General features: G+C 38.7%; 1 protein-coding gene across 1 annotated transcript in view; it reads right to left on the bottom strand.

Annotated features, from left to right (window-relative positions):
* LOC122790049 (gamma-aminobutyric acid receptor subunit alpha-3-like) overlaps positions 1-26,786 on the bottom strand; it is a 1,812,576-nt gene that overhangs the window by 1,083,238 nt on the left and 702,552 nt on the right. Inside the window, exon 4 of the mRNA XM_044057615.1 lies at positions 6,070-6,241. Coding sequence (XP_043913550.1) covers positions 6,070-6,241 — 172 coding nt within the window. The remainder of the gene's footprint in view (positions 1-6,069; positions 6,242-26,786) is intronic.

Genomic DNA, 26,786 nt, shown 5'->3' with positions numbered 1-26,786 from the left:
GGACGGCACCACCATCTCCCCTTCTAACCACACCAAACATCTGGGCATTGAAACAGACAATAATCTCCACTTTGATGTTCACATCTCACATACCATAAAACTAGTACACAAAAAACTAGGCTACCTATACAGGCATAAGTCCTTTCTATCACAAAAAGCAAGAGTCACTCTTGCACAAAGCCACCTCCTCTCAACTCTATTATACGCAGCACCAATCTTTACCCAAATCAGACAATGTGACCTTAACAAACTAGAATCATGCTTCAATAAAATAGCCAAGTTTGCTACTAACTCAACCTATGGAACCCATCACTGTGCTGCACTAAAGTAACTAAAATGGCTTGAGCTACCACAGCTACTTAACTATCACCAGCTGGGCACAGCCTACAATATTCTCAAATATCCTGAAAAAAAACCCCTCATTATCCAACCTACTTACTGTCTATACTGCAAACCGGTACCTAAGATCCAGTGAAAAAAATCTCTCCTCTCCATCACCAAGGCTAACAATAATGCAGGGAAAGCACTCTACTCCCACACAGTTGCCAGAAATTGGAACTCTCTTCCCCTATACGTGTCCACTGGCCCCTCCACATCCATATTAAAAACTCCCTCAAATCGCACCTTCTTAGTACCTGGTTATGCCCCTGTATCACATAACCCTACCCATAGTATTATTAACTCCCCAAGCTCCTCTCTGATCACATGCTGGATCTCTGATCCCCTGTGGGCTTGGTCACCTGAAAGGGTACTTTTAACTGTATAATCTTACTTTATATATTTTCTTCTCTTACCAATGTATAACTGACATTGTCTTTTTACCCATGTTCTATATCTTCTTTTACCTGGAGTGTTTTATTAATTTCTTGTTATATTACTATGCTCAGCATACATGATGTAACCTGTTTTGTGTATTATGCTAGATGTACTGTATTTGTATAACTTGATGCAGGAGCTTTTCTCCCTGGGCCTCCGCTGAAAATAGAGCTGGTCCAGTCGGAATTTCCTGGTTAACAAATGTAAAATAAAAAAAATAAATAAACAAAATAAATTTTCTCCTTGGGTCTCCACTGAAAATGGGAAATTTGCTCAGTTGGACCAACCTGTTTAAGATATGTGAAATAAATAAATACATAAAATAAAAAATACTACTAAACTCCTATCCTTAAAGTGCTAGATCAACCAAAGCAGATACATCAAAACCCCCATACAAAAACATAAAAATACAATATATATAAAAACGTATATTAAATAACAAAAATACATATGTTATATCTCATTAACATGTATACAACAAAATATATACAGAATATATTAAAACCTATAAAACTACCTAATAACTCAAGCTTTCAATTGTAATTACTGATGCTATATTGATAGCAGCAGTGTTTTATACCCCCCGACACAGGGATGAAATGTACATTTAAAGTTAGTGCTGGTTGTGCTACATCACCACATCACATTTCTTTATCTATGTTACTGCACTGAGTGCCAATCATTCTATACTGGCAAGACAGACAGACAGTTACGGGATAGCATGAGGGAACATCTTTACAATATTCATGTTGGTTCAACCAACAATGCTCTGTCTAAACAAGTTAGAGCTGAGGATGCAGGACACAACGTTTATGCTTCAGGTAATAATCATTGTACAGCCAGGTCCACGTGAAGGGGACATTCGTAATCATACAGAAACCAGGGAGGTTAAATGGCTTATTCGACTAAAGGCAGATCAAGGCAAGGGGATGAATAAAAAGGTTCCCCTTAAACCTTTCTTGAAAGGCCATGCCTTGAAAGCTTGAATTATTAGGTAGTTTTATATTTTTTTTATATATTCTGTATATATTTTTTAGTATACATGTTAATATGATATATGTATTTTTGTTGTTTAATATATTTTTTTATATATATTGTATTTTTATATGTTTCTGTATGGGAGTTTTGATGTATCTGCTTTGGTTGATCTAGCACTCTAAGAATAGGAGTTTAGTAGTTATTTTGTTAATTACTTTGATTGGCAGTTGTGGTTGTGAGTTTTGTATAAATTGAGGTCAGCAGTTGCATTTGTGGGTTGGAAGAAGCTGTTTGTGAAAGCGCTTACCTTTGTTAATTCATTAAATGAGATTTTATGTTTTTTTGGCCATTGTTTTATTCCATTGCCCTATTATGTCTTATTTCTTGTTTATGTTTATGTTTTATTGTACAAGGGAATATTAATTTTTATGTGCGTACTTTGGTGGATATTACTGGAAATTCCTTAAAGTGTTTTCATTTATTCTTTGGAACACAACATGACTTTGACAAATGGCATGTAGAAAGAATACTCATATATATCACAGAACCTTTACTATGAGTTACAGCATAAAATAAACAAACTTTTTGTGTATTTGTTAATAAAAGATCAGTGAAGTTTGGTGTCCTACAAATAGGTTTATAGGTGTATACTAGGCTAATGGCCCTGGACCCTATATAAGCCTAACCCAAGAAGATTCCCTGACATCATGCCATCCAAAGTTAGTTCCCAGTGCCCTTGTCAAGCAAGGCCACTGAAGTGATCCCCAGGGTGAACTTCCTATTGTCCATCCACTCATCAAGATTTCTCGCCAGTGAAGTGCTCTACTTAACGTGAATGGGAAGTTTGTTCCAGAGTATGGGAAGTCTCTGAGTTAGGGACCTGTCCCTCCAGCATGTTCTGTTTATTGTGGTAATGAGGTTAAGGTCCCTGGAGCATGTGGCATGGAAGGATTGGGATTTCTTTATGTGTAGCATATCTAGCAGCTCTGAGTCAGACATGGCTTTGTAGGCCAAGCAGAGATTGCCTCTAAGTAGGTGATAACAAACAGAGTACAGCTGGAGTTTTTTGAGTCTGTCTATATAGGGCATGTGTCTAAGGCCTAAGATCCTCTTAGTGAGGTATTTATGTGGCCTTTTCAGTTTTTTGTAGGTGTCTAGTGATGTACATACCAAATGAGGCATTGTATTCTATAATAGGTCTAATGAGGGACAAGTAGAGAGGGATTATGACCTCTTTCTTCCTGGATGAGAAACCTTTTGTAATGAGATTTACCACATAGAAGGACTTTCTGACTACAGTGGCAATGTGTTTATCAAAGGAGAGGTTGCTGTCAACCTGTGTCCCCAGGTCTCTTATCACACCTTCAATGTTTAGTGGACTACCGCCTATGTGGTAGTTCATGGGCACCGAATTTCTCCCGAAGGGAATGACAATGCACTTTTTGGCATTGAGCTTAAGGCCATGGTTCCGGCACCAGTCATTGGTGTCAGTGAGGCCTTTTTGTAGAATGTCTACATCAGTTGGAGAATCAGTAATGGCTCCCAGTTTGCAATCATCTACGAACTTGGTCAGCCAGAGTCCCTTTGTGTTGACTTGACCTTCGGAGAAGCAGATGTCAAACAGGAGAGGACCTAGCACCGATCCCTGAGGGACATCACTTATAACTGTTCAGTAGTCATATTTGGAGTCCACTACTTTCACAGTGTGGGTTCTATCAGTCAGCCAGTTGGCAACCCATCTTATGACATAGGGGTTTATGCCTAGTTTAGTGAGTCTAACTATTCCTGAGTGAGGGATGGTGTCGAAGGCCTTGGAAAGATCTAATAGGCTGTGTGAACTACCTTGCCCTCATCCACAGCTCTGTTGACAGACTCGAATAAGTCTATCAGGATGAGCAGGCATGATCTACGTTTCACAAACCCAAACTCTGTGGGGACCAGAGTTTGCAGATTCCCTATGTCCTTATTTATAAGGTCCATGATTATGCACTTCATAGCCTTACATATCAGACTCATCAGGCTAATGGGACAATAGTTCCCAGGGTCTATAGTCACTCCCCCTTTGTGGAGTGGGTTGACCATAGTAGTGAGCCATTCGGTAGGAACAAAGTGTGAAATGAGGCTGTGACTGAACAGGGTACTCAGGTGTGGTGGCAGTTCACTTTGTAATTCATGTAGAAGACAGCCAGGGATATATCAGTTCCCATGGAAGTAGTATTCTTGGCTTTGGACAGTGCGGTTTTTACCTGTGTAGCCGTGATAATAGGGACGTGGCATTCCTCAGGTATTGTGATAGGCCCTTGTAAAAGGGGGGTAAAGTTCACACTTAACCTATTGGCCAATATGTTTGCAATATCAGTTGGTTCTGTATATGTATTGCCATTGTGCTGTAACTCAGAGCAGATCTGAGTATTGCCGTGTAGATTCTTGACATAACTATAGAATGCCTTGTGGTTGTCTTTAGAATCTACAGCAACTTTGTTTGCATAGCTAGCTTTAGAGGATTTGATGATGGATCTCAGTTTTTTGCTGAGGCTGACAAGGGTGTTTTTCCAATCTTAAGACTTCACCCTTTTCTGCAACAGTTTTTTCGTTCTTTTGTAGAGTTTATTTATGGTGGGGGACCACCAGATTGGCTTCCTTTTTTTGGAGAAGAGTGTCTTGGTTCTGTTTGTTATGGCCCGTTCCATGCACTTGTGTATGTGCTCATATAGTGCATTGGTGTATGATTCAGTCATGCACCTATTTTCCATTTGCATGGGTGTCATTAAGTTAGACACCTTTGTTTTTAGAAGTCCAAAATTGGCTTTGAAGAAGATTTTTTTACAGTGGTTTCCTTTGGGGGGGGGGGGGTGAGAGTGGGATGTGACTATCCATGGTTATTAGCTTGTGGTCAGGTCTGACCAGGGAGGAGTTGATTACTGGTGTACATCAATTGTCACCCATGGTATTAATGACCAGGTCAAGGATGTTTCGACCCCTGCTGGGGGTAAGAATGAGTTGGTCCAGGGCATTGGAATTAATGAATTCCAAAGAACTTTGAGCAAGTGAGTTGATACATGAGTAATTTTCCCAGTTACTGGAGGAGTAGTTAAAGTCTCCCAGTATAAGGATATTGGGTTGTGCCCTAATAATTTCCAGTGTGTTTAGGAATGTGGAGTGGGAGTCATGGGACATGGTGGGGGATCTATAGCAGGCTACAACATGGATTGCAGTTTTACCCAGTGTTATTTGTACCTGAAGTATCTCTGATGTGTTATGTTGGGCTACTAGTCTGGAGGTGTGCATATCCTTTATGAATATGGAGACACGCCCGCCTTTAGTGCTTTGGTCCAGGTTTAGGGGCTGAAAGGTGTGGTATGAATTATAGCCTGGTAGTGCTGGGGTGCTCTCTGAAGCATTGATCCAGGTCCCGGTCAATACACAGATGTCGATGTTCTCGATTTTAAGGAGTGCTTCGAGCAAGTGCATTTTGAGATTTACACTTCTAGCACTGAGTAGCATAACCCTCAGATTTCGTTTGCTTGTAGCTGTTATGGAGGTAATTTTGTTTTCAGGACATTACCTAAAAAAGGCACTATAGCCAGTATCAAGAATCCCTGGGGTGACTGGTGCAGGCCATCTCTGGTGAAGCATCGAGGTCTGTCAATCATGTCATCTAGGCAGACAGATACTGGATCCCCTTAGAATGACACCACAAACTTAGTCAACTGGGTGACGGTAGGATGCTACTCAGAGCTAGGGTCATACCTGCCTGGGCTACAAGATCCGAGATCTCCTCTATGACTCTTTTCATGTAGTCCAGGGAGGTAATTCTCAGGTCATTCACACCAATATGGACAATGACAGTCATTTTTGTACCTGTTGTGGAGTGAACTAAGTGCGTGCGTTATGTGGCAGATCCTGTCACCCGACAGGCAGCTAATCATAATCTCCTTATTCAACCCAATGAGTGGGATATCAGTGTGCCTTACTATTGAGTCACCTATGACTAGTGTATTGGGTAAGTTGTTTTACCTTGTGGGTTTTGGGTGAGTGGCACACTGTTTATGTGAGCTATGTGTCTCATGGTTGTACCCATTGATAGATTAATTTGCTATTGATAAATACCATAATTACAATATCATATCACACTTTATCTGCTCCAATCATTCAGCAGAAAATAAGTAGAAAAGTGACTATACAAACTAATTAAGTATAAAAGTGACTATACAAACTAATTAAGTAGAAAAGTGACTATACAAACTAATTAAGTAGAAAAGTGACTATACAAACTAATTAAGTAGAAAAGTGTTGTATTTACCTGTACTTGATTTGATCAGTTGTGTATCAGCTTCATGTCCCATAAGATCATATTGATTTAGTCGGGAACCATCTTTAGCAACCTCAACAGATCTCTCTTTTCCATTCATCCAAACATAGCTCACTTCAGATTTTGTATATGCATCTGTAAAAAAAAAAAAAAAAAAAAAATAGTAATGCAAAAAATACATAACGATTACATTTCATATGCAAATTACGAAAGACAGATCGTCTGAAGGGAAGTGTGTGATGACATAAAGGAGAAAAAAGATTTATTTTCCACATACGTTGCAAATAACGTGAGTGACAGTGGGAAACAGACTTTACTAACAGCCATGTCATAGACATATAATTCAGTCTAAACTTTTTACTAAATAGCTGAAGGAGCAGATGACGTTTTTAGAAATTATTAAAATCTGTAAACTAATGATTACATTTTTCTTTTCTTTTTTCTTTTCATACACGCTTATTATTTGAGAAAATAATCATGCATCATTTATTTTCATAACATATACTTATTTGGATAATTTGATAGAAAACTGAAGTGCTCTTTGTAGATCATTGTGTGTATTGTACCTAGTCAGCCACTGTAGCTAGCTTGCACATTTATATATGTTACTGAGCACGTGCAAGATCAATGCCATTTTGTATAGTCAATCAGAGTGAATGCTAGCATGAATGGAGATACACATTCGAGTGTGTTTGAAGTAATGAGTCAGTCGATTAGCTTAAATATATGCTCCAGTTACAACTCTTGATGCATTTATGTACAAAAAACAACTTGAACCCACAGTGCCTCAATGACTCACTTGAATACAAGAGATCCGAAACTGAAGCAACTCGCAAACTATGAGGCATGCGGTTAGAAGTGGAGGAATATACTGGAGTCAACTCGCAAAGAGGTCATCAGTTATTCAGAGGCACTTAAAGTTCTTTAAATGTTTTTTTCAGTCATTGAATAAGTGGCAAAGCATTCAAAACATTCATAATAATTATAGAGATAAATGTGTTCGAAATTGTGACACACTAATAAAAGATTCAGAATAAATACAAAAGTGTTGAAATAATTTTTGAAATGTTAAAATGTATAAAAAGTCTAAAACAACTACATTTTTTGCAATGCACTACTTTTTCACATTAATTGAAACTTTTTGAAGTATCCAAAGTGTCCGGAGTGTTTGCAGTGTTACAGTGAACCTATTTCAGAAAGATTGTTGTGCATTTGAACATAATTGTAAGTACCTGGTCTATGCTTATATTTAACATTATTTTGTTGTTATGGCAGACAGGTTTCATAGACCTGGACCACTGGTGTTTGATAATAATATTGCTGAGAATTGGCGAGTATTTGAGCAAGAATATGATATTTTCATACAGGCTGCATTTTGTGATAAAGACACACATACAAAGGCATTCATGCTTCTTAATTTAGCTGGCTTGGAAGCCATGGAGAAGGAATATTCATCTGTGCATGCACCTGTCATATAGGCAGTGTAGGGGGAGAACTGCCATATTGTGATACAGACTTTAACGTGGGAAGACCCTGAGTACATAAAAAGTAAATTTATTGAAATGTGTAATCCTCAAAAGAATATTTCAATAGAAAATCATATGTTTTATACAAGGAATGAAAACCCTGGTGAAACTATAGCAGCATATATTACTGATTTGAGAACTAAAACTAAAACATGCAGATTTGGTGATGTGAGAGATGAGTTGATAAAAGACAGGCTTGTCTGATATTAATGATGCAGTGAGAAAGATTTTGCTTTGACATAGTGATTTAATGTTGAGCAAAACCATTGAGATTTTCCAAATATATGAGCTTACAGAAAAGCAAGCAAATATGCTTACAAATGAGAAAAGTGTTCATGCAATGTCTGCCAGTGTGAATGTTGATAATGTACAAATAAACCTAAGATGAAACAGAAATATAAACAGAATGAGACCACAACATCTATCATTGTTAGTTCTCGTAATTGTGGATGGAGTCTTGAACCTAAATGAGAAAAGTGCTTAGCTTTTGTTGGCAGTGCCACAAATGTAAAAAAGTGGAATAAACTTAAAAGACTTTGCAAGTATAAGGTGGCACATACTTTTATTAAAAGACAGTTTCCGAGGAAGCAAGTAGATCAGAGATCTGTGAGCAAACTTTCTATGTTGATAGTGTCTCTGTGATTGATGAAAACAGTTAATGCAGAAGATTATCAGTTGGCAGCAAGGAGTGAAATGTTTTGTACTGTTTGAATTAATGAGAAACCTGTAGACCTTAAAGTAGACACTGGATCCAAGTGCAATGTTATATCAGCACAAATGTTTGCTAAAGTAAAAGCTGGTGAGAAACTTGATTCAGCAAAGTGTTCAAAACTAGTTGGTTATGGTGGTGAAGAGATTCATACTAATGGCGCTGTAGTTCTCAAATGCCATTCTACTGTGAACAGCTATGTTTTACATAGTCAAAAGACATGTACAGTCATTGTTAGGCTTCAAAGACAGTGTGAGAATGGGACTGATTTCATTTAATAAAGAGGTCATATAAGTCTCAACAAAAATAAGTTATGTACTCACCATAACATTATATATTTGTTGTCCATCTTGCCTTCATTCATTGCTGATTGGGTTCAGCCTTACACAAAAGCTTGAGAGCTTCCACCGGCTCGTGGCTATACCTTATCCCATGATGCATAGGGAAGATTACCCAGATCTTGTTTGCAGATACCATAGTTATTATATCTAAACATGTAACCATATCCCAAGAAAAGAGACTAAGAAGAGATTCAGAGACATAATATCCAATTTTCATAAGAACCACTCAGTCCTCTAGGAGTGAAGGTGGGGGAAGGTGGGTAGGACGCAAGAATGAAGGCGAGATGGACAACAAACATGAAACGTTATGGTGAGTACATAACTTCTTTATGTTATGTTGTCCTACCTCACCTTCATTCATTGCTGGTTGGGACAGCCTCCCTAGCGCCTTCTTTCTTGGGTGGCTCAAGGGAGAAAACTCTTCAGAACAGTAGACCCAAAAGAGGCCCTGTTCCTGGAGGCCAGATTGACTTTGTAATGAGTGACAAAGGTATGAGGCTTTACCCATGTTGCTGCTCCACAAATGGAATCCATAGGTAGCCCCGCCTGAAAGGCATATGAGGTAAATATAGCCCTTGTGGAATGGCCTTTCACTTTTTCTCAAAGTTGTCTTTTCTGAGCTCTATATGTATAAGTTATACAGTCTGTAAGCCATTTTGAAAGTGTGACTTGACATTGGAGTCTCTTCCTTTTTGTCTGAAAAAGATGCAAATAACTAGTCCAATTTTCTAAAATCTTTTCTTCTATGCAGGTAGAAACGTAGCTGTCTATGTACATTTAACTGGTGTAATTTTTACTCTGCCTTGTTACCATAGTCTGGGAAAAAGACGGGTAAGTTAATGGATTGATTTAAATTAGCTTCTGAATACACTTTTGGTAGGAATGAGAGATTGGATTGTACGGAAACTCTATCTTTGTGAAAATTAATGTAAGGGGGATGTATTGACAATGCTTGAAGTTTAGGCACTCATCTAGCAGAAGTAATGACCACTAATAGGGCTGTCTTCCACAACTAAAACTTTATGTCACAAGCTGATGTAGGTTCAAAGGGAGGAAGAATCAACACAGAACAAAATTTATGTCTCATGGTGCTGGAGGTTCCTTTACTGGGTGTCTCAGTAAGGAAGCACCCTTCAAAAAAGCCTTACAAAGTCTATGGGACATGATTTTTAGTCCCATTTCCCTGATAGTTTGATATAGCAGCTAATTGAACTCGAATAGTAGCTGCCGCTGCACCTTCATTAAAAAGCTTAGCCAGAATGTTTAACACAGCTGTGATAGGGGCAGTAAAGGGATCGATATGGTTGTTGCAAGCCCAATAGGGAAAATCTTTTCCATTTGCTAGAATATAATTTTCTGGTTGACGCTTTATGAGATAACATCATTATATGCTTCACTGCAGGGGAAATATCAGGAAGCCTGGCTGTTTGTGGAACTGCAGCAGCCAAGCTGTCAATCTTGAGGGTTTGAATTGATGGATGGAGCAACCATGATGGAAGGGTCAGGAGATCTGGAACTGGGCCCAGAATCCACGGCTCCTCCTGGAGATGGGGCCATAGAAAGGGGAACCAAATCTGATGAGGTCAGTATGGTGCAATGAGTATTACTCTGCTTATCAACGTGCTGACTTTCTGCAAGACTTTTGGAATTAAGGGGAAAGGGGGAAAGGAGTAGAGGAGACCTGAGGGACAATCATATACAAGTGCATCCCTTGGTGACTCCCCAGATGGGAGGGGATCAGAGCAAAGTAGCTGCCGCATTTTGTATTCATGGATGTGGCAAAGAGATCAAAGCAAGGCTGGCCCCACATGTGAAAAATCTCTTCCACAACTTCCGGTTTTAGGGACCACTCGTCAGGCATCAGAATGGCTTTGCTGAGTTTGTCCGCTATCACGCTGGACTTCTCTGGGATGTGCATTGCAGTCAGAAAATGTTGGGAAGAGACTGCCCATTGCCATACTCTCTGGGCCTCTCAACATAGGAAGTAGGATTTGGTTCCTTCTTGTTTATGTACCACACTACTGAAATGCTGTCTGCCTGAATTGCAATAGTTCCTAGTCGAAGGGAGTCCTGGAATGCTTCAATGTCAAAAGCACCACTGTCATCTCTAGGACATTGATATGCAAGTGGTTCTTGTGATCCTGCCAAACACCTTGAACAGTCTTCCCCAGATAATGCCCCCCTACCCTATTTGGGAAGCGTCTGTGGTCACTGTGGCTAGTGGTTGTGGAAAAATGAATGGTCAGCCTAAGGTCATTTGAGTGGAAAGAAGACACCAGCGCAGATCATTCTTGCAAGACTCTGTTATGATCACCTTGTGAGAGATGGGTAATTCCTGCATGGACCACTGGGAGAATAGTAACCATTGAAGAATCCTCATGTGGAGATGAGCTAAAGGTACCAAAGTTATTGCTGCCACCATGCTACCCAGAACTTTCAAAACAATTTTCGCCTGTACTTTCTTCTTGGATAAGATGTTCTTGATTAGACGATGTAAGGTTTGAATCCTCTCGGCGGGAAGTTTGGCCAACATGTGTCTTGTGTCTAAGTCTGCCTCTATAAATATGATATGCCGTGATGGCAACAAGGCAAATTTTCTGAAGTTTATTGTGATGCCTAGCTGAGGGCAAACATGAATGGCAGAGTCCCTCTCTCTTGTTAGTAGATGCTTGGTGGTGGCAGTTAGGAGCCAATTGTCTAAGTAGAGAAATACCAAGACACCAGGATGCCACAAGTGAGCCATAAATACTGCCATGCATTTGGTGAACACTCTGGGGGCTGTAGTGAGACCAAAGGGCAGAGCTCTAAACTGCTAGTGATTGGCTCCCAGCTGAAAGCGTACATTTCCCCTGGATTGCTTGTTCATCTTTATGCGGTGGTATGCATCCTAGAGATCTATAGAGCACATCCAATAATCTTTCCCCAGAAAGGGAAGTATCGACTGCAGTGTTACCATTTGGAACATTGACTTTTTGACATACTTGTTTAGTCTGCTGAGATCTAGAATGGGCCTTCAGTCCCCTGTCTTGAGTAAGTTCAGGATACAATTTGGTCTGTGGTAACATTTTGGATGACTCTTTTTTCCAGCAACTTTTGTGCCTCTAAACCTGTGTGTTCCCTTTGACTGGGTAGTACATCTAGAACTCATTTTTTTTTTCTAATGGGGGAGAGGAAAAGGGTATGTAATAGCCTCTGGATATGATCATTTCTATCCATTTGTCTTTTGTTATTTCTACCTAGGGATTTGGGTACAATGACAAGTGACCCCCGACTGCCTCCACAGATGGACAGATGGGCCTCCTCTCAGGAGGGCTGAAAAGACTTACCAAGGAAAGAATCCCTTTCACCCTGATTCTGCAGACCCCTTCTGCTGTGTGGTTGGTGTCTTCCATTGTTACTTCCCCCTCAGCCCTGGGGAAGAATCACCACATGCATCTGAGAAAGCTCTTTGGGACATATAAAACCACATTTATCTCCCCTTCTTTCCCTCCTGTTTGTACCTGGTTAAGGTCTCTTTAACTTTTGGCCTGAACAAAGACTGGCCATCAAAAGGGATGTTAGTAAAGGAAGACTTGAAGGGTTCTGCGAAATTGCATAAGTGCATCCATGAATGTCTCCTAAAAGAAATTCCTGTACCCACTGCCCTACTCGCTCCTTTGGCCACATAGGAAATAAGTCACATGGAGAAGTTAACCACAGAGTTTAGGGTGGCGAGCTGGGAGGAGACCTTGTCCAAAACCCCCGCAGCTAAAGAAATTTGGAGGGTATCTCCTAGCTCCTTTAGGAGATCTCTTTGAAGTCTAGTGAAATGGGTCAGGTAGTTCAGCGACTGATGGGCAAAGGACGCTGAAGAAAACATACGCTTTCCATAACTGTCCATCATTCAAAACTCTTTATTTGGTGGATGGACAGATGAAGATGTCTCCGGCAATTCCTTCTTGGCGGCTGTCGCCACCAACATAGCATCTACCAGAACACCTTTACTGAGAAATTCCTTATCTGCAGGAGTGGTGATGAACTTATTTGGCCTCCTGGGAATAGGGTCTACTGAGCCTGGAGAGCCCCACGTCTTCCAACTGACTACATTCCTGAGTTACTCGAAAGGTGGAGACATCCAAGAGATGGAAGGGTGAGACCTGAATGCCTCCAGATACACAGACTCATCCTCAGAAGGGTTGATGGGCTTCCAGCCACCTCTCTGCTTAAGGATTTCTAGGATGTCTGCAAAGTAGACATCCTCAGAGGGTGACTGTGGGGACCCATCCGAATCATCGAGATCTGTGTCGGAAGTGATAGACTCCTCCAGGGAGTCTAGATGCTTCCTCTTACACAACCTTTTCCATGGGAACTCCTCAGAGGGGCACTCTGGCAAGATTTCGGAAGAGACCGTTTCACCCAATGGAGCATCCTGGGGCATCTGGTCTCCACTCCTGGAAGGGAGCGATGGTACCAAGGCAGACACTGGCGTTTGGGGGGAAGAGTACTTGGACCTGACAGCAGAGGAATCTGAGGTGACAGCACTCTTCTCATCACCTCAAAAGCCCCTTGACCCTACTCTGAGGAGGTTCCTGGAATCGAAAAACTAGTCAATGTGCTCTAAGGATGATGTAGGCATGGAGCTCACCTGAGTCAAAGCCCCGAGAGGTAGACCTAAGTCGGACAACTGTCCAGCCTGACTCTCCTCCCTGGACCCAATGGGAGAGCGTCAGCTCCTAGATTCCTCGACTCCTGATGGAGCCAAGGAGGTCTGAGCGGTGGCCAGGCCCAACGATCCTGGTGCAGGTCTTGGTACTGACAGTTGCGCTACACCTGGATCCAAGCACTCCAGCTCTGAAGCCACAGAATGGGTCAGATGAGGAATCAATGAAAGGGGAAGTGATGTTGTTTGGCTCTTAATCCTTCTGGGTTGGGGTCAACAGAATCTTGGCCAGCACCGGCACCTGTAACAGCCTCTTGACCACCCACTCCATGTCATCATCCGAAACACTCCTGGAGGATCAAGAAGACAGAGTCAGGGACCTCACTGATTGCAGCTAAGGAGAACGCAGCACTGTGGAGACCAGTTCCAGAACTGGGGACTCTCTCCAAAATTGGAACTCTGTAGGCTCTGAGATTACAATAGGAGCCGGTTTCAGGCCCAAAAACCTTCAGGTCTGCAGATGACACCTTTGGTTACTTTTCTGTTGGCTCCGATAATGGAGCAGTAGAGGATGACCTATTCATGGATTTCTCAGATCTGGAAGATGGGGACTTATTGAGTGGTTTTTGAGCAACTCTGATTCCCTTCTAGAGCCTCAGCAAAAGGTGTCATCAACAAGTCCCTAACTATCAATTTGTACCTTCTTTCCATTAAGACTCTTGAACTAAACACATGGCAGAAGGAACATGACTCTTGAAGGTGGACAGCACCTAAACCATGCACACAGCGGGTGTATCCATCTGTAAGGGACATTTTCTGGTTGCACTTGTCACATTTCTTGAAACCTGAAGGTTTATCTTCTCTGGTATCCTTAGACATTTTAGACAGCAGTCAACAAAAAAAAAACAAGCCAGAACGCTAACTAGGAGCAAACAAGAAAAAAAACTTGTTTTTGTTTTAATAACTATAGAAAGTCAACACACACACACACACACACACACACACACACACACACACACACACACACACACACACACACACACTAGCCAAAAAACTCTAATTGTTCAGTACAATAGCAGGAGGAGAAGTTTCTAACTAAAAATGACTAACTCCTACATAGGAAAGGGAAGGAAAGGAAGGGAAAGCCCTCTAACTCAAATCGGCCAAAGGGAGCCCTCTAACTCAAATCGGCCGAAGGGAGCCCTCTAACTCAAATGGACTACCCAATGAGAAAGGAAATAATACTAATAGTAGTAACAATGACCAGAAACTCTGTAATTAATTGAGTTTGGGGCCGCGACAGGGAGAAAAAACAGACAGGCCTAGCAGTAGACGACGGCCAACAAGAAAACAGCACAAAACAACAATGGATACTCTCAATATACTACCACACTACTTTAAAGTTAGAAAAAGCTACAATATCATAACATTTTTATGAAATCACTTGAGAAAAAACAGAAATGTTTCCACTTAGCCTAGAGCCTGCATGGAAGCACCTGATCTTGTTTAGTGGCAAATGAGATTTGGGTAATCTTGTTTGAGGATCGTGGGATAGGGTATAGCCACATGCTGGTGGAAGCTCTCGAGCTTTTGTATAAGGCTGAGTTGGAACTGATTCTCGGTTCTGAACCCAAACAGCAATGAATGGATGTGAGATGGGACAACATAACATCTATAGTTTTACATAGAATACTTTAAGTGAATATACTGATACTTTCACAGACGTGCATGGCAAACTTTCAGTCACATACGTCAAGAAGTTAAACCATGAAGTAAGCCCAGTTGTCAGACCAGCAAGGAAAGTTCCAGTAGCAATGCAGGGCAAACTAAAAGCAGAGCTAGACAAAATGATGCATTTAGGAGTAATTTGACCAGTAGAAGAACCAACTGAATGGGTATCCTCCATGGTAGTAGCTCATAAGAAAAGCTCAGATGACACTAAAATATGTATTGATCCAAGAGATTTGAACAAAGCACTTAAGTGACCTCATCATCCAATGTGTACAGTTGAAGCAGTTGCTGCTCTCATGCCAAATGCCACTGTTCTTTCTGTCTTAGTTGCACAAAAAAACATTTTTGGAATATTTCGCTGGATCTCAAATCTTCATTGTTAACCATTTTCAGTACACAATTTGGTATATACAAATTCTTGAGAATGCCATATGGGATAAATTCTGTCAATGAAGTATTTCAATGTGAGATGTAACAAATGTATTCAGGTTATCCACGTGCTATTATAGTAGATGACATTACTGTGAGGGACAATGGGCAATAGAAACCTTAAGAATGTTCTACACCATGCTCGTGAAGTCAATCTTAAACTGAATTCTCAGAAACATGAATTCAAACTGAAAGAATTTACTTATGTGGGTCATTTGTTTATCATTTCTGGCTTACAACCAGGAGCAATTCTTGAGATGCCAGTTCCAGAAAATGTCACATCTTTACAGTTTTCTTGGTATGGTCAACTCTTTAGGAAAGTTCATCCCAAACCTGAGTGAGCTTTCTGCACAATTAAGTGAGTTGACACACAAAAATGTAAACTGGTCCTGGTTGTAACACCACCAAAAAGCATTTGATGTTCTGAAACAGAAAATTGCTAGTTCACCCACATTGAGATATCATGATGTTCACAAACTGGGAATTCTTTTGTGTGATGCTTCAAAGTACGGTCTTTGTGCAGCATGTCCTCAAGAACCCATACCAGTAGACTATGCATCCAGAACTTTAACCAAAACTGAAATGTAGTATGCACAAATTGAAAAAGAGCTTTTGGCAGTAGTGTTCTCATGTTCGAAGTTCCATGATTATATTTATGGCAAACCTATTCAAATAGAGACTGATCACCAACCTCTAGTAACAATTCTGAAAAAGCCAATACATACGGCCCCAGCACATGTACAATGCACGATGTTAAAATTGCAAAAGTACAATTTCAATATTGACTACATAAAAGGCAAATTTCTATACCTTGCTGATGATTTGTCAAGAGTATTAAGAGAAACTATAGAACAGCATGATAATGTGAAAGCAGCCATTGAAGTCATGGAAGTCAGAAAATTTTCCTCATCACGTCTTGATGAAATTAGATATCATACAGCTTCAGACCCAGTTCTCCAGAAGTTGAAAGCTTTTATCAGTCAAGAATGGCTAGCGTGACAACTAGTTTACCACTTGACATACAGAAGTATTTTCCCTACAGAAATTACCTCATGATGAAAGATGGAACCATCATGAAAGATCCTAAAGTGGTAATTCCTACAGCATTACAACAGAAATGTTCAAACTTCTGCACTGTGCTCACCTGAGCCTGAGTACTGATGCAACCAAAATAAGGGGCAAGAGGCATAGTACTTTGGCCTTCTATATCAAAAGATATAGAGAAGAAAACTCTAGCATGTTCCATTTGCAAGAGTACTAAATTGCACCAACAAAAAGAACCACTTCAGATAAACCAGATTCGTGAACTACCATGGTCAACAGTTGCTACTGAAATTTTCACATGGAATGCTTAAAATTACTTAGTTCTAATAGACTCTTATTTATATTGGTTTGAAATTGACCTTCTGCCTAACTTAACGTCCAGCACTCTCATTACGAAACTGAAGAGACATTTTTCTGTTCATGGTAGTCTGCACAAAGTTGTATCTGACAGTGGTACACAGTTTACAAGTCAGCAGTTGAACAAATTTGCTGATTTGCAATTTTGTCCATTTTACTAGTAGTCCTGAGTATACGCATCCAAATGGATTAGCTGACCATGCAGTTCAAAGTACTTGTTGGAGAAATCCAAGAGAGATGGTACCAATGTTTTCCTAATCTACTTAATCTCAGAAACATTCCACAAGATAATTTGCTTGGTTCACCTGCTCAAAGGTTGATGTCTATACAGACTAGAGCAATTCTTCTGATCAGTAAACAATTGTTGATTCCAAATGCAAAGAACAACAGAATGGTCAAGACTCAACTTTAAAAAATACCAGTCACAAAAGTTGTACTATGATAAATCTGGCAAACCCCTCAGACCATTAAGACAAGATGATATTGTGAAAATGCAAACATCTAAAGGATAAGACAGATTGGGAATTGCCAAAAATAGTTGTGAAGAACCGAGATCTTACATCGTACAATCTGATGGAATGGATTTCAGATGGAATCAAAGACACATACTACCAGTCTTTGAACCAGTGACGCAGCAGGTTGCTTGTGCCAGAGACGCTATTTCTCAGAGTGACTATACTTGTTCAAATTCCAGAGGACAGTGTATCTTTATCAAGTAATCCTGATGTAATCCCTGAAGTTCCAGTTGTAAAAGAATCCCCAGAGACTGTCCCTGTTCCTAAACTCAATCAAAGTTTTTATGTAACCAGATCGAGTAGAATTTCCACGCCCATTCCCAGATACACAGCGACTTGGACTAGAATTCATTTGTTGTTAAGTCATTCAATCCAAAGGAACTCAGGAAGTTAGCACTGTAACTTCCAATGGGCGGATCTTTTGACAGAATCAAATTATGGCCGCACATTTCAAACAAATGTTCATATCTCTGGAACCATAGGGGTTATGAAAGACATATACATGGCAAATCCGTCAGCACTAGTTTTATAGTGGTAGTATTCTGTAGGTTCTAGGTCTTAAACTGAATTTTTTTAAGTCGCAATAAACACAGTAACTATTACATTTGTAATATTTTGTAAACAACTTACAATATCTCAGCAACCACTCAAGTTACACACATGCTATCAGCAGCATTTTATTTATCTCACTGAGAGCCTTCATATGAGGCTAAGGAGTTCTATTTGTGTTACATGGTTGTTGAAATATTTAGAGAAATGTGAAAATTATATCCATAGAAATTAATATCATAAAAACAACAGCTAATATCTCTTTACCTGCACTAGACAGAGGTCAAATATTAATGCAGTTTAGTTTGCCATTGTGTAAGCTTTAAGATGAAATCATTTAAAACCTTCTACATTTGCATCAATAATTCCAAAACCATGCTATATGAACAAGCTACATTTGATGCCTAGAGGCATCAGTAGGAGTTAACTGCAGATGCACCTGGAAGCATCACTCGAATGTAATGAGTTAAATGTTGATGTGATATCTAGCTTGTAAAATAATTTGTTCTCCTATTGCATATCAAACAAATTAAAGACAGAGGATGTAGACCATTGTGTGAATTGTACCTAGTCAGCCACTGCAGCCAGATAGCACATGCATATAAGTTACTGAGCATGTGCAAGATCAGAGACATTTTGTATAGTCAGTCAGAGTGAATGCAGGCATAAATGGAGATGCACATGCAAGTGTGTTTAAAGTAATGAATCAGTCAGTTAGCTTAAATATATGTTCCAGTTACAGCTCCTGATGTGTTTATGTACAGTAAACAACTTGAACCCATCACAGTGCCTCAGTGTCTCATTTGAATACAACAGACATGCGACAATCTTTATTTATCTTACGGTAGAGTAGAAGTAAAAACATTCTCAGGTAAAAGTGTATACAAGATAAAATAAATTAAAACAATAATCTATTTAAATATAAACTCTAACCTTTTAACCAAATGGTTTTCCTGTGTGACCTTTTTAAATATTGTTTTAGTTTGTCAGTTGGGATATTTTGTAGACACCCTTAGGTTTATGGATATCAGTTGGGTATGACTACCCTGTGTTTCCAAAAGTCAAACATCGCTTTTATGCTGTACTGATGATGTCATAAGAAGGTAGAAACATGCATGTTCACAGCTAGAAGGATTTGACTTTATTGGTCTGAAACTGTCCATAAAAAGACGTAAAATAAAAAAGTCATGGACATTCAGAATTGCCAATTAGCTGAAATACCTGATATCCTTAAAGGGTAATTTACATGTATCCCATGTTGCCTCCGATTCAAGAGGTTTAAGGTATCACACAGTGGAAATTCTAGCTTTGCTAGATTTTTTGTGTTTTAAGTGTAAAATAAAAAGTAGCATTAAAAAAGAAAAGAAAGAAAGCATGTGTGTGTTTGTGGGCATTTATGATTCTGTCTCAATGTCTGAGTGTATGCATGAAAGCGGAAGTATGTTTGTGCATGTGTGAGACAGACAGACAGTGAGTGGGTGAGATCAAGCAGAGGTAGCAACAGTTAAGAGGTCTGCATACCAACCTCTTACTTCAAGAAATCTAGGTAAAGCCTAAACTAAGGGGGGTAGGCAAGGCTCAAAAATAGGAATAGATCTTAAAAACACTGCTATTATAAAATAAAAAACTGCTAGAATAAAAGGATTTTTAGGTTGCCCTTACTGAAGGAAATGAAGTCTGAAACTGAAATGTATATCATTATTTAGTAACCTCAGTCTCCAATGATTACCACCAAACCACAAATATTATGAGTGAGGGATCACAAATGAGGTAAAAATCAGGACATTTTTTTAAATTCTTATATTCTGGATGTATAATACTTCTTCAAACACCATCTACATATACAACAGCAAATTTGAAACGTTAGGTGGAGGAACTAGTTTACATCAAAAATATTAAACAATAGTAATATAGTGATAAAAATAAATAAGTAAAACCCAACAATTTTACAGACAGTCCATTCTCTAAGCACAATAATGTCCTCCAAGGTGTGTGGTATATTGTTGCCATTATCTGGATATTAACACTTTCTTAGAGAATGGATGACCTGCACATTGTCACTCTGTTCAGGAAACGGACATTCTCCAGCAGGGTGCTCATGTACAGGTAATGCCCCCTGGAATATGAGTCCGATGTTTTACAGCAGCATATCAAGCTACTGTGAAGTTCAGACTGCAACAAAGTTAATGGTCACCATTATTCTGCAGTCACTAAGCAGTGCTTTTGCTGTTTAGTGAGTATAAAATTAAAAGGAAATATAGCAAAGTGTGTGTGTTTATGTCTATATATGTGAGTGGGTCTACTTCTAAATCCCATATTACCAGAAGACCAAATGACACATGGCCGAGACCATAAAGCCAACAATTCAAATTCCTGAAAGTTTAAAATACCAAGTCCCAAAATACTGGAAACCAAAACCGTAATGTACTATTTTTTTATTCCTTGACCTCTGCACCCCCACACCACCTGCAAATTAAATATACCAACTCCGAGATCGCACTACTTTGAGGAAAAGAGAACAGTCTAGTGACTGCTAAAGAACTGTCTCAACATTTCAGCACTATGTTACACAGCACAGTACAGAGTATACCTTTCCACTTCAACAATATCTCCTGTATTATTATTATTATGACCAATGCATTGTTTTAACTAGTAACCACTACTTAAATAAACAATACCACCTATACCTCTACATTTACCAGTTCATTTCTACTTATAAAACCAGCATTCTTTAACTTTAAAGCTCTGTTCTAAATCAACACATACCGTTCAATTATTACAACTTCTTTTTCTTTTAACATTTAAAACTTCCATAAACTTCTCCAATGACAAGAAAACCAAGGAACGTCAACGTCAGCAAAACCTGAAAGGAAAAAACTTGCTGCTTAACTTTTTAATTACATTTAGGTATTCTTGAACACGATCTTCTAAAGTTTCAGGAATTTGAATTTTTGGCTTTGTGGTCTAGGTCATGTGTCATTCGGTCTTCTGGGAATATGGGCTTTAGAAGTAGACCCGTGTGAGTTTATGCGTGTATGACAGTAAGAGTGAGATCAATCAAGCCCTTATTTTACACTAGCTAAGACGTGAGCTTGTTCCTTAGTGAGTATAAAATTAAAAGAAACATTAAAAAAAAGAAAAGAAAGAAAGAATGTATTTGTATGCGTGTTTATGCTTCTGCCTGAGCATGTGAGTATGTGTGCTTGTGTGCATGAAAGCAGAAGTGTATTATTGTCAGGCAAACACAGAGACAGAGAGACAGTGAGTGAGACGGATCAGTGGTTTTAACAGTTAAGAGGTCTGCATACCTCTCAACCTCTTAGTGCAAAAGCAATCTGGATAAAGCTTAAAATAAAAGGGGGGGGGGTCAAGGGCTCAAAAATAGGAAAAGATCTTAAACATTGCTGTTATAAAATTAAAATGTTGCTAGGATAAAAAAAAATGTTTTTGCATGTACTTTCTGAAGGAAATAAAGTCTGAATCTCAAATATATGTCATTATTTTGTGACTTCAATCTCCAGTGAATGCCAACAAACCACAAATTTTATGAGGAAGGGATCAAAAAAATGAGGTAAAAATCAAGACATTTTTTGAAAATCTTGTATTTTGATTGTAAAATACTTCCTCCAACACCATTTACATATATTACAGCAAGTTTGAAACCTTAGGAAGAGGAACTATTTTAAATTAAAGAAGTTAATAAAATAGTAATAATATAGTAATAAAATAAACAAATAAGTAAAACACAACAATATCACAGACAACTCATTTTCTAAGCACAACAGTGCCCTTCAGGGTGTGTGTAACTGTATAAATAATGCCCTTCCAGGGGTGTAGATGCTCTCTACCTGCAGAGTTGGGCCTATGAACATCCATGGACGTGCATTATTTATACAGTAGCACACATTCTGTTGAACATTATTGCTCACTTGTTTCACCAGAGCACTTCAATGAATTAGTATTACAGTAAAAATAACCAGCAGGTATAACTGTTTGTTGTTTTATTTGTACTTATTTTTAACAGAATAGTTTGTAAACCTTCCAGATTATACAGTGCACACCTGTTGAATAAAAGAGGTCAATACACACCACTGAGTAAGAAGGTATATAAGTGACTACTTCATGGGATACTTCAATAACAATTACTGTAGTCACTGGGATGTGGTACTAAAAGCGATGATGCAGGCTACAGAATTTAGACAGCACCAGTTAATTTAATCATTTACTAGCCATGTAAAGAGGACTGGTCATTACAAAGGCAAAGAGTAAATGTTACACTTATATAAAACTGGACATGTGGCCATCGGTATACTTAGAAATGGCAAAGATGACAGAGAGGTTATCTTGCAAAAACAGCCACTGGCTTATGTGTTTGCTTGTAAGTGACAGCAGATGAGAGTGGGAGTAGGTCAAGTGTAGTACAAGTAGTAAGAAAAATCAAGTGGACATTATGACAGCAACTGCTTCAAGTGTACACACACCATTAGCTTTTGGTTAACCTGGTCATTTCCATTTGCTTAAACCAGCAAGTCCCAACCTTTCAGTAGCTTGTTCCTACAAGACACAAACATACACTCACCCAGAACCAAAACTCTTAAGTCTAAAAGACCCAGCTATGCCTTACACTAATTCCAAACCTAATTCCTTAAAACAAGCCTAAAACTCTCAGGTGCTCCATTACCCTAATCACAAATCTACTTCCTAAACCTAAATCCCCCATGTTCTCCAAAAACCTAACCACCACAGTTAATCCTTAAATCTAAACATCCCAGTCACTTCATAACTTTTATCGCAAATTGTGTACTCTAATCCTAACCTTAAACCTCCTAGTTACTCCAACCCTAATCACAAACCCAACTTCACAAACCTTAAACCAAAATTATATATGCAGCTTTCATAAGGTTTACATTAGAACGACAGAGGTGGGGGGATGAGCAGTGTCACAAAATAATGTATGTAACTGGGAGATGCTAGTAAAACTTGATCTATCAGAAGCCTTGTTTACTTACATATTGACAAGAGCAAAACTCCATGGATAGCAATATGTTATATATGTGCTTGTACACAAACCAACACAAAAGAAATACTTATATTGGTTTGGTGAAGGATTATGGCATAAGCAATGACTCCAAAATTTAGACTATTTGCTATTTAAAAAATAAAATGATCACCATAAATATAAATATAACTTTGTAGTGTCAGTAAAGAATAAAGTATCATATTTTAAAATAAATATGTTTTTTTATCTGTAGAATTTCACTGTCATTACTGTCACATCTGATTCAGTCTTTTATAATTTAAAAACAAATAGTCACTTCCTTATGTAAATTCTGAGATTAATTGTATTTTTATTCATGGACTTCTTTGATATAATGTAAATAGACAAGATGTGGTGTTCAATGCAATTTGTTGAAGTGAAGGTATTACATTTAATGCACGCTTGTGATTCTGATTAGACAGTACTGCTTTTCTTGCCCTTATGATACTATATATATATGTGTGTGTGTGTGTGTATATATATATATATATATATATATATATATATATATATATATATATATATATGATGTTATATATATGTCTGAATAACTATCAAAAGATTCTTTGGTTGACATCTTTTTTAGCTGACTCAACTTGGTCAAATAAACAGATGGTCGACAGGCATTCTAGTTGGATAATACACCTGTATGGAAATATACCCATTTCCCCAGGGACTGTGCTATCTTGATGTTAAAATATATAATCAGCAGGGGGTGTGAGGGGTGAAGGGGGGCTTGCCTCTTACAAAAACAATGCTTTCTTTTTTTTCCCTTAAGTTTTGCATGGCCAAAATTAATCCTTAGCACATGCGTGGTAGCATGTCAATCTGCATGATATCAAACAATCTGTTACAACATTTTGCACATCAACCAGAACGTTTTTGATCAAGTTAAGTAGATCCATATATACATACACATATATGTATAATAAAAACTGCCAGCAACTGAAGGAAAAGAGTAAAAAACAAAATATCTTACATTTGCTTCTGTTTAGTGAGGAATCATGCTGTCTTAAGCTGCCACCAGTTATGCTCTTCTTATGTCTCCCCTTCACTATGTTTATAATACCTTATAGGCCTTCAAAAAATTCTGCAGCAGCTGTTTGGAGCACCTGTGATACTGATTATATGCAAACTGGATTACAAATTTTGACACTCTAGAGAGTTTTTTTTTTTTTTTTTTTTTGTTAATCTAGCCTTGCCTACCTAGTTTGCCTGCTGTACTAAGTATGATTTAGCATTTAACATTATTGAGATGAATGTGTGGTATGAAAGAACAGCTACAGTATGGATGGCCACCCAGCAATGTGAACCTTAGCTCTAGATGATTGTCACTGATGGAGTGTCACCCTGAGCCCATGTGAACAATGGGCAAAAGGGATGTGAATGGGTGGAAGGATTATTGAGACAACTGTTTTACTTGAAATGAGTAATGTTCTCTTTTAATCATTTGCTCAGATACTGTTTATCAAAACAAATACAAATTTTGTGTTGCTTCCCAACAATTTTAATTATTATTCACCCATTATGTTGACTGTAATTAGTTCTTAATAAATTTTACACTTTTCTGTTTCCAAAGAATGTCTGGCGCTTTCCTGGTAGCATGCATCACTCGTGTGACATCAGCATTTTCAATATGTTATACTCCTGTCAAAGTTCTTAAGCCTGTAGATAACTCAGCACTGTCTTGCATTCAAGCTATCATTCCCATGGTGCACTGCAATACTGGAAATGTTCTTTGTTTCTGTAGCTGTACGAAAGCACTGTTTTTTTTGTTTTTTTTTTTTTTGTGAATTTGTTTTACCATTCATAGCTTCAGTTTTGTTCTCTGTTGTGATTTTAAATTAGATCTTAACAGTGTTTTAGTATAGGATTTGCACAATGGTTCCAAATAATGGTCAGAAAACATTACCAATACACATACAGAGAGAGAGATTAAACCCCTCCCCCCCGAACAACCAGGAAGTGCTTGGCTCACAGGGGGAAGGTAACCGTTTACTTTAGTTCAATGAGCAGACCAATTCCAACGACACGGACAAGAGGAGGACCAATTCGGAACCTTTTTCACTCAGGGGAAGCAAAAATAGGACCAGAATTGCTTTTAACACTAATTCTGATTTAAATGAACATGGAATTGAAGGCAGATGACCACAAACAAAGGATCTGACATGCATTCTGAAGGTCCACATTTCAACACCTGGCTTTTTGCTACTACAAGCCTGTTTTCCCAAAGAAATGTAAGTGCTATTTCTTATAATGACAATCTGGAGAAGTTTGATAAGTTGCTTTTAAAAATAAAGAAATTGCAACTTGATAACTTATACTTTAAAGAATGCCTTAAACTAAAGATTGTTCCTAAGGGCCTCCACCTGTGGCGGTTTCCTACAGGCTTGATTAGTAACTCTGCATTCCATAAAGAATTGTTGCATTTATTTGACCAGCACGGGTTTGAATGCATGGAACTGGTTGTAAGGCATAATGACAAAAATATACAAAGCTTAACACAGGAAGCTACAGAACTTGATGTACTACTGACTTCTAATACTGCACACTCTGCTAATAACTTTGAATATGTGCGTATTTTTAAAGCATTGAACAACAGGTAAACACCATTAAAAACAGGAAACTAAATAAAACCGAGTGTGACAAATCTGAATATGAAAGAAATGTTGCATACCCTGAACCCCCAAAGTTGGGGTGACCATGCACAACCTAGACAGGATATGGTCCTCACTGAGACTTTTTTAGGGGAAGAAGAATTTCTGCCACTGAAACGGTCGGAATGACTAAAGGAGCAGAATTACAGAGAGTACAGCCCACAGCCCCCCCTCCCATTATGCCAACAGGGGCCGGGGGGTATGCATTCAACCAGAGGGGCAACAGGAGGAGTGCCTATATGAGGTACTAGCTGTGTCTGCTGAAGTTGATACAGCTCCCCCTGGTTTTTCCATTTCCTTAAATCATGATGGTGACTTTAAAGTTTTCAATTATTCTAGTGTAACTACTGACACTACAGACTGTGATATTTTTACTAGAGGATTGACTTTTGTTCCTGATAAAAGTACCAATATTGAAACAGCATTATTGGATTTGAAGTTGTATACTAGAAAATTGAATCTGAATGTTTTATTTAAAGATTGTATGTCAATCATGGATCCCATTAAGTTATTCAGTACCTTTAACCCCCCCCCCTCCATTTATCCCTCACTACAGCTTTTTGAAAAAATGTGTGAATTAGATATGAGAAATGTTAAAATGACAAAAAAGCAAAAATGGAATTTGAAACAGGATGAAATGAATAAGGTAAGACAACTGTCTGATAATAAGGACCTCCGGATAATGAAACCGGACAAGGAGGGTGGGATTGTCATGATGAACATGGTGGACTACAACAATAAAATGGGGTGTTTGCAAGCAGATAAAGCTTACATGCAATCTTCATTTAATGAACTACATGGTGCATATAAGAAAGTGAGAAGTGTTTTACAGGATTTATTCATTGAAGGTAGTCTCTCTCTCTTGATGAATTTAATATTTTAGGTATAGCACAGCCTAGGATCCCTGTCATTTTCGGGTTACCCAAGATACATAAAGACTTAGACCAACCACCTATGTGGCCCATAGTTGATGCAAGGGGCACCATTACCCACCCTATAGCCAAATTCTTGGACATCAGATTGAAGGACTTTGTGCAACATGAACCTTTACTATGTAAGGACTCATGGCACTTTTTGAAAAGGATTAATGTGTTAGAATTTGATGAAACAGTCAGTTTCATCACAATCAATGTCAAAGATTTACA

Source organism: Protopterus annectens, chromosome 15.part0, assembly GCF_019279795.1.
Source record: "Protopterus annectens isolate FY-2018-M chromosome 15.part0, PAN1.0, whole genome shotgun sequence".
Lineage (NCBI taxonomy): Eukaryota > Metazoa > Chordata > Ceratodontiformes > Protopteridae > Protopterus > Protopterus annectens.
Note: the sequence above shows the minus strand (reverse complement) of the source record. Positions and strands in the feature narration are given on the sequence as shown.